The 13,745-nt window shown below is 41.9% G+C and overlaps 1 protein-coding gene across 3 annotated transcripts in view; it reads right to left on the bottom strand.

Annotated features, from left to right (window-relative positions):
- Positions 1-1,646, bottom strand: part of carmil3 (capping protein regulator and myosin 1 linker 3) — an 87,830-nt gene extending 86,184 nt beyond the window's left edge. For 2 of the 3 annotated variants that reach the window (XM_071491926.1, XM_071491925.1), the window contains exon 1: positions 1,369-1,645. In XM_071491926.1, the coding sequence (XP_071348027.1) occupies positions 1,369-1,426 (58 nt within the window). In that variant the 5' untranslated portion in view covers positions 1,427-1,645. Of the gene's footprint in view, positions 1-1,368 lie in introns of all 3 variants that reach the window. The other variant, XM_071491927.1, reaches the window with a different exon arrangement.
- Between the last annotated feature and the right edge of the window lie 12,099 nt (positions 1,647-13,745).

Consider the following 13,745-nt stretch of genomic DNA (forward strand, 5'->3'; position numbering starts at 1 on the left):
GCTGCGTGATATTCACAGTGCACAGTCTCAAGCGGGGGCCACCCGTGCTAAATATGCACTGGTGGGGCCTGCCAGATGGAGATACAGTGTGTCATGCTGTGTCACGATGCTCCACCGTGTGCGTCTCCCCGACTCTCTCGCCACTGCACACTCTCATAAGTCTCACTTTCCGGCACCCAGAAACAACCATGAAGTTGGCTGTCACACTCCAGCGAGCCGCCGGCAGATGCAGGAAGGACGAGGCAGGGACGGGGTGGAGTAGTGGGGGGGGGGGGGGTGGGATCAAACCGGCAGATCGACAGGGGGATCTGCTGGATTTGCCGCAGACAAACACAGAGTTATTGACGTTAAGCTGGGTAAGACCCAATCACTTAAACCTTTTAACACACTCTGTGCCCCCCCACCCCCCACCCCCCACCCTCAAGGCCTGCTGGTGTGACCTCAGGGTTTGCTCCCACAGGGGTGAAGAGAGGCAGGAGGGAGGAGGAGGAGAGGAAGCCCCCTTTTCTTCCTCTTCAGTTCCCTCTCACATCCCCACTGCCCTCTTGACACTTTGATGGATCTACCCCCCCCCCCCCCCCCCTCTCCTCCACTGACAGGTGTGTTAATGGCCTAATGCCGACTGGCTTTTATCACCAGGCCAGACAGACGGGGCTTGACCAGGTTGAGCTGGTAAACAGCGGGATTTAACTCACCGCGTCAGGATAATTAGCAGAGAGAGAGGCGCACCTTCTTTAGCACCTCATCATCCAAACATGTGTGTGTGTGTGTGTGTGTGTGTGTGTGTGTGTGTGTGTGTGTGTGTGTGTGTGTGTGTGTGTGTGTGTGTGTGTGTGTGTGTTGCTCTGTCCAATCTCCCCGGCAGAGAGGCTCAGCCTATGAGCAGCTGAACCCACGCTCCCAGTCGCACAATACCTCCCACGCACGCACACGCAGAGAAGAAAGAGATGAAAACTCCTAATGAAAACACCTCAGAGCCAACACAAGCTTAACACTGTAAAAAATAAGAACTCCGACAGCACTACGGGACCCATGTGCTCGGCAACATGTCACCGCAGATCTTTATGCCGAATCAATCCCAAAGTGAGCGGCTCCGGGCTCCGGGCTCCGGGCTCCGGGCTCCGGGCTCCGGAGAGCGGCGGGATTACAGTCTTCCTCAGCCGCTAACTCCGGGCTCTGCCCGGGGAGACGCTCCCAGATAAACTGCTCTCAAATCAAACGCAGTGGAAAGGAAAGCGGCGGTTTAAAGAGCAGCTGAGTAAAGACAAACTAACCCCCCCCCCCCCCCCGTCTTCTCAGGAGGCTTCACAGAGAGGTTAACACACACTTTCCCGAAAGAAAGAAAAAAAAACTCATGCTGGAGCTCACCTGTGATTTCCCTGCTGACGCCGACGAAGCCCGCCGCTGTGGTCTCCTTTGAGGCCATGGTGCGCTCCTCCCGCCGGTCCGGCCCCTGCTTCTTCTTCTTCTTCTTCTTCTTCTTCCTCTCCTCTCTTTCGTTTGCTCACAAATGTCCCCCTCAGACTCTCCTCGCCCTTCCACCCCCTCTTTTTTTTTTTTTCCCTCCCTCCGCGCCTGCAGGTGCTCCGGGCTCAGCAACAGCCGGCACAGTGATGCTAAGCGATGCTGTGGTGCGCACTGGCAAAACCCGAGGAGCGCCTCCGACTTCAGCACAGAGACACATGAGAGAGAGGGAGAGAGGGAGAGGGAGAGAGAGAGAGAGAGGGAGAGAGAGAGACAGAGAGAGACAGAGAGAGAGAGAGAGGTGGGTGGAGGGGTGCTGGGTAGAGTTTAGGAAGGGTAAAGGTTGTGCTCATTGTACCTCATTTGCTATGAATCTAATAGTCTGATTGTGCTCATGACAGAGGGTTACAGTCAGTGGTCCCAAAAGGAAAGAGGGGCCCCATGACACAGTACAGAACTGAATGCAAAGGCATGATGGGTCTGAATGTACATGTCAGGGGCCCTGTGGGATCTCTAATTATTCACTTGGCTCAGCATGGAAACAAAACAGGATAGGCTATGAGGCAGTTATTTTCATTATCATTTATATTTTAATTTATGTCATCCATGTAAAATGATAGAAAATAGTGAAAAATGATCATCACTATTTCCCAAAGCTTAAAAGTGACAACTTCACATGTCTTGTTTTACTCAACCACAAATCAAAATCTTAAAGATACTGAATTTACTGTTGAAACAGCAGCAAATCCTCACATTTAAATAAATGTAAATAGAGAATGTTTGATATTTCTTACATCAATAATCAAAACTGACTCTGATTCATTTTCTATTGATCAAGCTCTGGTTTTTTATTGCTCTGTGTGAAAATATTCTCACTGACCTAACATTTAGCCGTTCCAAAGTAGCATATAAATGGGTATCACAATTGATTAACAATCAGCACATTGTGTTGTGCTGTATTGATTCCCAATGACAGCAATGATCACTCAGAAAGGGTCTTTTAGCAAATCCATAGAACAGTTCAAAGAAGTTTCAAACTGACAATAATCAATCAATAAATAGTTCAGATTCAGAATCAGACTCAAGACACTATTAAGCCTGAGGAGGAAGTGATGATTAGTAATCTAATCTTTGATTTACAAGATCCAACACTTAGTGGTGACTAATGTTAGACTGTATTTTTGAAGAATTTAAAGGATTACAGTATTCTCTAGTTTGTAATTTCTGTTTTTATGGAGCCCCAATATGTTCAATATTAAAATAATAAAGTATCAAATCATTGATAAGTAATACAGTACAAATGTTTTTTCATTTTTATTTCATTGCAAATGTATTCATTTGTCTAAATATTTTTTCAAATATTTTTTCCATTATGGCATTTTTTCCTCTTTTTTATTTGTCACTTTTCATGACAGCGCAGTTGCCACTTTCACTGGTTAGTTGCCTTTCAGCCAGTTTCTGGCAGGGCCACTAGCCAGGGCCACCAGCCCTTACTGAAATCCAACCAGCTAGCTGGAGCAACAAAAGTGCTAACTGAAGTAGAAGGTGCTGATGTAAAAGAAAAAAAAATGCAATGCACACTAAACACTACCTAGGGTGCAGTAATCAACCTCTCCTTTCATTTAATTTAAAGTGATAATTCATCTTATGTGACGTGAGGTACTTATCTATAGTCTGTGTCCTACCTGCAGTAGATTTCAATCAGCGCGCTCCCTGTTGAGAGAACCAGCGGGGAGCTGAGCGATGTGCTGCTGTGGACAGGGTCTTCACAAAAACGTGTTTCAGTCAATTAAAAAACGCCCACAGAAAAAGCTAATAACATTTTAAGTGTACACTATATTTTGATTATTTTCACTGCTTTATCTTGCAGTCAAACAGCCCTTTCCAAGGCTTCACATCACTACATCACCGCCTGCACTGAAGTGGCGTGCTAGCTTTAGCAGCGGTGGCTAGTTTAATTTAGCGCCGCCTCGGCATGCTGTGGCTCCAAAGACCTTCTCAGAGAGAGACACAGCTAAAAACCTGAGGAGGCCGTGTTTGGAATCTCTTCATTGGTTATTCATTCACTATCTGATGATGAATTTGGACACAGCCAGAGCATGTTTAGATGTTGTAGCCAAAACTACCTTTGCCAATTCAGTTGGTTAGGCAGCAGGCGCTGGTGACAACTGTGCCATCAAATACAAGAAGAGCATTTTGAAATGAAAGCAGACTCCAATAACACTTTTTCAATCAGGAGAGATTTCTTTATGAGGCAACAAATAAACTTTTATTGCCATGTGCAAAACAAGAAAGGAAAAGTGAGAGTCTTTGGCAATTAGAGCCCAATGTGATGTCATCATGTGTGGAAAGGGGGTGAGGATATGAAGGCAGGAGCTGGGTGGGGTGGAGGAGGGTCGCAGCAACATGCACTGAAATGACAGCTGACAGCAGAAGAAGGGAGAACAGATTTTAAAGTTTGACAGCGACAACATGATTGGCTGGTTCTGGCTGGCTACAGAAAACACCTGAAGTCAGCTGATTGCAAGAAGTGGGGTGAGAGAGGGAGAGAGCGGGAGAGAATTATGAATGAAACAGGGATAAAGATAGTCTTCCTGATTTAATTCAGGCTTCACTTCATTAATATGAAAATATATTTATGAAATAAGTTTATTAATTCATCTGTTTCATAATATAATCTGTTTTATCTGAAGTATATTAGGCCTGTTGCTTTTTATTTGGAATTCAAACATTCGTTGGAGTGTGGAGGAAAAATATTTGCACTGTAAGGAACTGTAATAAACAAAACAGTAGTTTGAAGTGGTTGGGCTTGTGATCTAGCAGAGGGCGATCTGAAACGTCAGTATCAGTTTGACCTATGGCATGACCTCTCAGTAAGCTAACAGCTAGAGTTGTTTGCTACGAAATGGAGCACACCAGCAAGCAAAGACCTCCAGGGAAATCACAAGGCCCAAGCATCTGAGAAGCAGTACCTGGAAGTATTTCGGGTTCTACACCATAGATAGCAAAAGAAAAGGATGTGTGTTGACTGTACAAAGCAGCTGCCTTACGCTACAGCAACAACAAATCTGCAAACGTACTCGTTAGTGTGCAGCCCGGGTGAGACTGCAGGGCCATCACAGACCAGCAGAGCAACATTAAGTGTACAACCTCGTCTAACTGCAGATCCAGGGGGGAAATACTGACTGATATTATTAATAAACCCCTTTTCAAGTGTGTTCTTACACAAAAACAGGCAACATTAACAATGAGGTTCAGACAAAAAAGGCATAATACAATATATGCCACTAAATCAGAAGCGAACATAAACATAAACACAAACACAAAATAATGGATCATATAACAATCATAACAATCATACGAAAGATTTTTAATCCTGAAAGCAAGTTAATTTACACCTTCTGTCTATATCCATAAAAACTGCAGTCAAAACCATAATGAAACTCAATGAGGTCAACACATCAAGATTTTAAAATACCTATAAATGTCATCAGCCAGACGAGCAGATTCTCTGAAAAAGACCTAATTACAATTTTTAAATCAAATTGCAGGAGGTTCCAGGCAGAGGGAGCGGCAGATATAAAGCTCCTTCTGTAATGGAGCAGTCTAATCACCAAATGGAGGTCAGACTGCTTCACTCCTCTTTCCTTCTGCACTGCTGATGACAATCTGGACATTATGGCCCCAAATCCTCCTGTCAGATGAACAGAAAGGTGAATACTCGTTGTCTGATTTTAATCTTAAAAATGATGAGGCTATTAAGGATTAGATCATTAGAAAAGCTTTCCAGGCTTGTGTTTTTTTTTTTTTGGTTTTTTTTTTTTTTTTTTTGCAATCCTTTATTTGAACACTACATAAACTATAGATCTTCACTGAGAAGTAAAGATTTTATTATGTCAAAGCAAAGGGTTGATTTGACACTTTTGATGAATGTGTTTTCATGGCAGTATTTCTGTAATGATGTGAGGACATTGAAGGAACAGGGCCATATATCAAATAGTTTCATTCAATGGCTTTCTCCTCTGAATTGCTGTGATAGGATTTGGGATGGAGAACTGGGAGGCCAGGTTGAAGCTCAAGCTGTAAGTAACAATGATATATGATTCACCCACTCATCTGAATGGCTGCTACTTGTCAATGTCATCGCTTATGCAGCACAGTTCAGCTGTTTTTCATAGATGCTGCCAAAATTAGACTAGAATTTTAACTCTCGTAGTCCCATATATCAATTCCTAATATGACAAATGCGCTCATGAAGACACAAATGAATGGGTTGTGGAGGGCGCAGCTGTCTCTGGTGTCATTTCCAAAAACTGGCCCTTAAGGGACCCCAAAGCCACACAACAAAAGTGTGCAGCCTGCTGTATGCAAGCTTGCGCCTATGTATATTTGCGCATGTGTGTGAGAGACCTTTGTGTCTGTGTCTCACTGATACTTCTCCCTGATGAAAGAAGACCCAGTGGGGGGCATAATTCCTCGGGTGGGGGCGTTTTAAGGAGAAAGGCGGAGGGTGTAGGGCTAGAATAAGAGGTTTACAGTCTGGGAGACCATTGCTGTCTCCGGTTTTCATGGGGTTAAAAACTTCAACACTGTTCAAAGATGCACTTGAAAGGACGATCCATTATTTATTCATCAATGCAGAACCTCATAGATACAAGCTGAGATGCTGCATATTCCCTCAATTATCTACTTGTCTGTGTAGTTGCTGTATGCACATGAACCTGTTTACATAAAACAATGCAAGAGGAAAAGCTTTCTACAAAGGCGCAGCTACTCAGGCAGCAATTTAAAGCTCATGAGCAACAGAAAAGGAAACACTCATTCACTGAAAATCTGTTTAGTGCTCCTACTTCTGCACACATTTGGTATTCATTTGGCAGGCAATAACTACACAAGAAAACAAAACATCTGTGAATAGCAGAAGCGAGACAATCCACATATCACAGAAACACTTAGAGAGGGAGTGAGGGAGGGAGCGAGAGAAGAGGAGGGGTATCAATGTATGATACACCGACAGCCACATCCACCGTCAAACTGCCAGCGGACATAAAAGTGTTAGCAGCCTCTGTCTCACTCTTCTTCCTGATGTCAGTAATAACTCAAGATGATGCTTCAAAGCCGGCTTTCGATCTGTTCCCAATATTCACCTCAGGCTGGCTTCTCCTCAGGGTATAGAATGTGCTAGATTAACAGAGCTCTCAGGCTGCACAACAAAGCTGTAATACACTGCCCTCATCAGGTCGAACACAGTAAACATCGATCCCATGTGCAGGAGTTCATAATTCATGCAAGCAGAAGATTGTTATTCTATACTCACATATTCTGCACTGCAAGGTTGCATAAATTAACCTGGGTCCTGTGACTCTGCTGCTCTCTAACGCTGAAATAGTTGCTATCACTATACCACAGGGGTGGAAGAGGTAGTCAGAGCCTTTAAGTTTAAGTACAGTTTCAGTAGGTTCAAATAGAGCTAGTTTAATTACCTTTAGGTAGTTTGGTCTCCTCATTTCCATTGCTTTGAGTGACATAAAGTAGCCCAGTCCAGGAACTGAACATCATGCAGCACATTGAAAGGTCTCATATTTTATACTTGTTGTTTTATTTGAAGTTTTAATATCCACAAGAAGATATATTCATGAATTTTAGTACCAAAAACCATCTCAGTGTAGTTTTACAGGCTTCTCCCTGGAGCTTTAACAACAACAGGTTTTCTGAGTGATTGAATAAAAATAAGGCGGATTCCAGGTAAACACTTGAAGAAATCAAATCCTGCAAAGTTGGACGCTGGGTCCAGGTGGGCCGTCCTGGGGGTATAGGTGAGGGCGGTGGGTGTGTTTTGTTGTGACATCACAAAGTTATGGAAGTCCTGGGGCACCGTTTTTAAATACAGGCTGTGTGCATGGTGTCTGTGGATTGCACACTGGGACACTTTCACTGTATTTAATTAATAGATAATTCATGGACATTTCACTTTCTACAATATGGAACCTTTAAAATCAAACTTAAATATGGTTAAAATCCAGTCAGATGTGTACTCACTAATGAGCTGGTGTCTCTACAGATGAACTTGCTGATAGTTTATACTGCTCTGAGTTGCACTGTTACCTAAAGATTGCTAGGACAAAGTGTTCTTGTTTCCTTCAGTTCCCTTTCTCTCTTTTTTTCACCGTAACTTTGTTATTCAGGAAACGTTTATCATTTGTTATGGTTCTCGGGACTATAGGTGCAAATTAGCTGTCAAGCTAACCCCAGCATATTTACACTCACATTGTTAACAACAGCAGTGAGTAATGTTCACACTCTCTTATATATAAATAAATAAATAGACAAATAAGCAAATAAACAAGGTAGCCCAGTTCTTATTTATACATATAACTCATGCCTTTTCAATCTCATTATCAGGCACAGTATATACAACATAACTGGAGAGGAAGAGAGGAATACAGGTCAAATGGTACAAAAAGTCCAAAACACCATATCCATAGAAAACCATTTCAACTGACCAATAAAGTAAAAAGTCAGACAACACCCTCCAAAGGGTCACAAGATAAATCTGAGGTGAAGAAGATCCTACATGAACAGAAATGCTAGTGGATGGTCAAATAGCTTGAGAAACACCCTCCCCCCACCACCTTTCTGACCTCAGATTAAAGGTGGGGTGCTGTGTCCAATGATTTCTGTAACTTTCCTAAACCAACAATCCAACATCCACATCCACTTCATGCTGTGATTGGCAAGCTGTGCAAACATGAGTAAATAAGCACAGCTTGAACTTCTCTCTCAAGCTTTTTTGATCACACAACTATTTTCACTTGTAGAACCAAGTTCAACACAATGAAACTTGTTATTAAACATGATCAAATATTATAAATCTTAACCTGCAAAGTAACCATTAACTCTATCTGTCCATTAAATGCAGTGTATTAAAAAGTACCCCTGAAAAGTAAAGTGTAAGTGTAAAGTAGTGCAATACTCGAGGAGCTCAAAGTTGTACTTATAAATATTAATAATGAATGTTGTTCGTTAATTTTCCTGTATTACGATCACAGCAGCGTTTTCACAAGTGGAGTCTAGGGTTTGACTCCATCTATTTTTGGGGCATCCCATGAGCATAAATTTTAGCTGACCTTCATGGCAATGACTCTGCTTGATTAAACCAAATCCACAGCAGCCAGTTGCTAAATGAGCCTGCATACAGATTAAGAGGGAGTGTGAAACAGCTGGCTACAGCTGGAGACAGCTTGAGTGTCTGCATGTTCTCCACTCCACCAGAAGCTATGCACTCTGCTTTGTCAGGGCTCCTGCTGATACAAGACTTTATTTTGTCTGATTCCTTTCTTTGCTGCATTGGTGGCTCCAAAAAAAAAAAAGGACGGTAAGCCAGCGAGTTATTGGAGGTAACATGGAAGATCACTTTTAAGACTGGAAAGTGGATAAGAGTATGAGCCGAACTCTATGGCTTTCTATTTCATGGCTCCACTGATCTGTTACACTCCAAAAAGCTGAAAAGAGTATTGATTGGACATGATGCCCGAAGCACTCCGGTGTACTTTTCCAGACATCTTTGAGGTCTTAGATGTGTCATAACAGGCAGGTCTTGACATCATGCCAGAGGGGGGGGGGGGGGGGGGGGTCTGTATAAATTTCAGTTAGGACACATCAAGGTTTTAACCACTTATGGTGATGATCACTTGTGAGGTCATTGGTGTGGCTCTGTCCCTGAAAGACATTAAAGATGGTTTAACACAGACTGTCTTTGACAGATCCCCACATACAAAACATTTGGATGATCTTGAAACCAAAGTCAGAAACAACATCAAATCACACAAATCCCACTGAGAATGATCAGACTTCTGGAAAGATGTGCACATGCACTAAACGTCATGTAGCTCAGTAGGAGGCTGGAGAGGTGCAGCGAGTATCAGACAGTGGTGAGGCTGCAAGAATCAGTGCTGAGCATCGGAGTGTGCAGAGGGAATGAGGCTGTTTACACTGTTTACATTAGGTGAGGAGCAATAGCTGCAGTTGGACATAAAATAACAGTAAAACAAGTGTGCGTGAAAGTTCATTCTCAACCTTGGAGGCAGCAGTTTGCCTCCAGATATATAAAATACTCTGGCTCTGGTGTGGCTTCTATAGATCAAGTTTCCACATCACACAGACTGTCTCTAAGTTGCGTACTGGACAATGATTGTCTTCCAAAGTAGTTGTGAGGTCACAAAATCCATCTTGTCAGCAGTTGTTTTGAACTCAGTTTCAAGGTGTGCACAGAAAAACTTTCCTATGGTGGCAAACACAAAACTAAAACTAATTCAGAAAACACAAAAACCCACAAGATAGGTGTTTCCAGGGGACACAAAAAAGTGATAAACACACTTATTCAGTGCTTTGTGACTTTTGAAGTTAAAAGCATGGATGCTTCATAATACACGTTTTAAAATACATACATGCAAATGCAACCTGGGATGATTCATCACTTTTTAGTGTCCCCTGGAAACACATCCACTGTGTTGTGAGTACTTGCAAACATTTGTGAATTTGGTTGTGTTGTCAGTACTTGAAGCACATGTGTAGTCAAATTGCAGATGTTTTCTGAATTTGCTGTTTTGTGCATTTGCATGTGTTCTCTTCAGTTGCGGTGTGTTGAGCTCTCAGGGCCACCATACTTTGCCCCTTCGGCACCTGAATGAAAAAACAGGCATCTTATATCAAACTCAGCACTTACATCATTCTGCACGTGAAGCTCCAAACATCCAAGTGCAGATCACATTTTTGAGTAGAGGGTGACTTTAATTTTAAGGTCCACTAACCTTTTTTCCAGAGCTTAGAGCCACATCTCATGATCTTTAACAGTAGATGGATTTTGCTCCGTTGTCATGGCTGTAGCTCATTTGCAGGTCGTGATGACAACTGAGAAATCTCTCTGACAACTGATTCATATCCATCTGTTGATCAAGACTGAGGGATGTAGTTAAAAGCTCAGTAAAAAAGTTACTGAAGTGGATGTAAGGTGGATTTTGAGTAAATATTTTCCTCAAACGTCTGCTTTTACCTAAACTACTGCAAGCGTCCATTAAGCTGCTCAATCTATTAATACCAGCTCACAGGTCAGTGTACACTGTATTAATCTTTTTCCTTCTCTTTCTTTTCACAATGTTTTAACTAACAATACATGTGTCAGCATGAAAACAGTCACTCATGATGATGAACCCACAGAGAATTGTTGTCTGAATCTGCATCTCCTCACACTCACCGCTCTCATTGCCATATTCAGCTGTAGCCGGCAGCTGCTGTCAGCGAAAATGCTCCAAAAGCCCCCTGTACGCTGCCTGCTCAGCAGCAAACATCAGACACACAGAGGGCGAAGAGCTGGTGAATATAGTGGAGCTAGAGCAGGTACAGAGCCCGGTATTTCCCTCAGGAGTAGGTAGAGACCACAAACAGAGCAAAAAGAGGGTGAATAGTGGATTTAAATTCATCAGGTGGATGTAAACACAACTTCAAATAAATAACAATGTTTCTCTGTAATTGCTGGATGTGTAAATAACAAGTAATCCTTCAATCAAAATATAGGTTATTCATCTCTGTCCTCTGATGCGACCCACAGTGGTTCATGCAGTTGCACCCTCACTGGCAGTGGGTGATATGCAGCAGATAAACTGAATCATTCTTGAATAAAAGTGACAATTTTACATTGTGATAATGCTGTGGTAAAGGTTTGGTTTGGTTTAGGCAGAAAAACAACTTGGTTAGGTTTAGGGAAACATTCAGGTTGGGGTTAAGTACTTTGTGATGGTTAAGGGACCTTTGCAGTCACGGTTACAATAATAAACACATGGTCGGGCTGAAAAGGGAAACGAACAGGGGTCTTCAACGTTAACCACCCTGACCTCCTCACAACCTGCACTTTGTCTCTCTTTAATGACACCCGACTTCCTCCTTTACAAAATAACCACGGCCACTAGAGGGCGTGATCATGTTGTGTGATCACAATTGCTAAATGTTGCTAAAGAATAAATTGTAACTGTGGGTTGATATCAGCTGCTTGACCTAAAGGGTCTTTTTTTGTTTTGTTTTGTTTTTTTTTTTTTAGATAAAGAGAAAACGGGCTCATAATTAACAAGCTGTTTGCTAATCACATTCACAATGTCAACTTAAAAGCCAATGATTTGTCAATGCTGTGTTCACGGCTTATTTCTGCTGCTCCCAAATGGCCACAATATGCAAATGAATGTTGCTTATACTGCAGCCTGATTGAAGAGGGGCAACAGGTGAGTCACTGGGGCTAATTTGGCAACACTGTGGTTGCTAAGATGTGGCAACTTTTAAGGCCCCTTTTGCAACATTTTCTTTTTTCTCCCCAGAAGTCTATAGTGACAAACATATTGATTCTCATCAACCTTTGCTGCTTTCCCTTGAAGAGAGTCAATAATACTGTATCTCAGCTGTGTTCAGTGAGTGACAGAGAGCAGGCTGCTTCTCCTTCAAACACAGCAGCCAGACTGAAAGTGTTGCAGAGCACACGCAGCGCGAGTAAAACCTGCAGATATTCTTCTTCTGTGTACCAGAGGGCTGCGTTCACGGTCCACCAATTTACACTTGCTTAGTCTTGTTAGCAAGTGTCATCATTGACTGGATTTTTTTTGCATTCAACCAGGCGCAACGTTTGTCTCCACATTCATAAAGCAGCAGTATATGTCTTTTTGTGCTCCGAAGCCTTAGGTAATTTAAAAACGGAATTTTTCCAGATGGATTTTTATCTATCTCACTCCACTCTGAGGTTATCCGATCATTTCCATCCATCTGTGTTTGTTTTCTTTCTATGTGATCAACATATTTTGAAAGCTAATTGGCATGAAATTTGTTGTGTACATTCACACTCCCACCAGGAAATCACTGCCACCAGGCCACACGTTGGCTTCTCTTATATAACTAATATGTTACAGTCAAAGTAACTGCTAACAGTGAAGAATATTAGGCTTTATCAACTATCACTGGCACAACAAGACCCGAAATAAAATAGATCTTGTTCTATCATGCTACCATATAGAGCCATTGTCTTTGTAATGTGTTGAAGTCTTTTCAATTGAATCAAGACCTTGGAGACCTCTGTGGCATTCAGCAGCCAGCTCTGAGCTGCAGCAGAGTAACTAACACAAGAAGAAATTCACATCCTTGAAAAATATGTGGTAAAAAGTGAAGAAAGCAGGAGATTGGTTGGTTATAATGGCTTCAATAAATGTATTCAAGCATTAGGTTTTTACAAGGCAGGAGAAATTACCACATTGGCATTGCATTAACTGAGGGTAAGAGTTTAAGAATTACACAGTTAAGCACACTCCATTTAATTCAAAAGCATGGTATTGAAATAGTTGAAGTGGAAGAGTAGGCAAATGTTTATGCATTTAAGGACATAATTCATGGGTGTGTGATCAGTGGCTGTTGCGGTGTCGCTCATCAGAGTCATTACCACATCCACCTTACTGTGGGTCATTACAGCACGGCATGATCAAAGTCTCTCATGGCCTCATCTGTCAATTCAGTTTTCTTGGATAACAGTTCTTCATACGGAGGCTGTCAGGTTGCAAAATAATAGGTTGCAGTCGTGAATATATGAATAACATTGATGTTATGCATTGATATGCATAACATCAATGGAAATAAGTAACCAAGTCAGTAATATTTGCATTTAAGCTCCTGAGTGTGGGATTATGATGACAACCTGTGACAAATGCTTAATTTTATGGTTGTAGTTGTCTTTGGTTCTTTTTTTAATTGCAAACAAACAGGCACTTTCATTTAAAATGTATCACATTCATCATGGGTAACAAGACAACATTATATTGTGCACAGTGTTCTTTGAAAACAGTGACAAAAACATGCATCAGGCATTAGAGAAAAAACATTGAATTGTAAATACACTTATTAAATATTCTTGATTTTTCATTATTACATATTCGTTCGTTCAGCACCAAGCAATGACAGAGCCGTCTTCATTGCTGCCCCCCAACCTTCCCCAATCACCCACCCATCCACCCACCCCATCTGGGACTCTCTCCCCAAACACATTCATGACTGCACCAAACTGTCCTCATTACTAAAAAATAAACTACATAAAACTAAAACAATATAAAACAAAATGTATTTTGTTTTATATTGTTTGGTAAAGCATCTTTTGGTCACTCTATAAATAATATGTATTGTTGTCCTGAACACAGAGTCTGTCTTCTTCAAAATAACTTCTCTCTAGTTGAAAAAGGTCTTGAAACAAGTTCCTGTGC

This window comes from Trachinotus anak, unplaced genomic scaffold (assembly GCF_046630095.1).
Source record: "Trachinotus anak isolate AG129_WGS33_773 ecotype Australia unplaced genomic scaffold, CSIRO_AGI_Tana_v1 ptg000012l, whole genome shotgun sequence".
Classification (NCBI taxonomy): domain Eukaryota; kingdom Metazoa; phylum Chordata; class Actinopteri; order Carangiformes; family Carangidae; genus Trachinotus; species Trachinotus anak.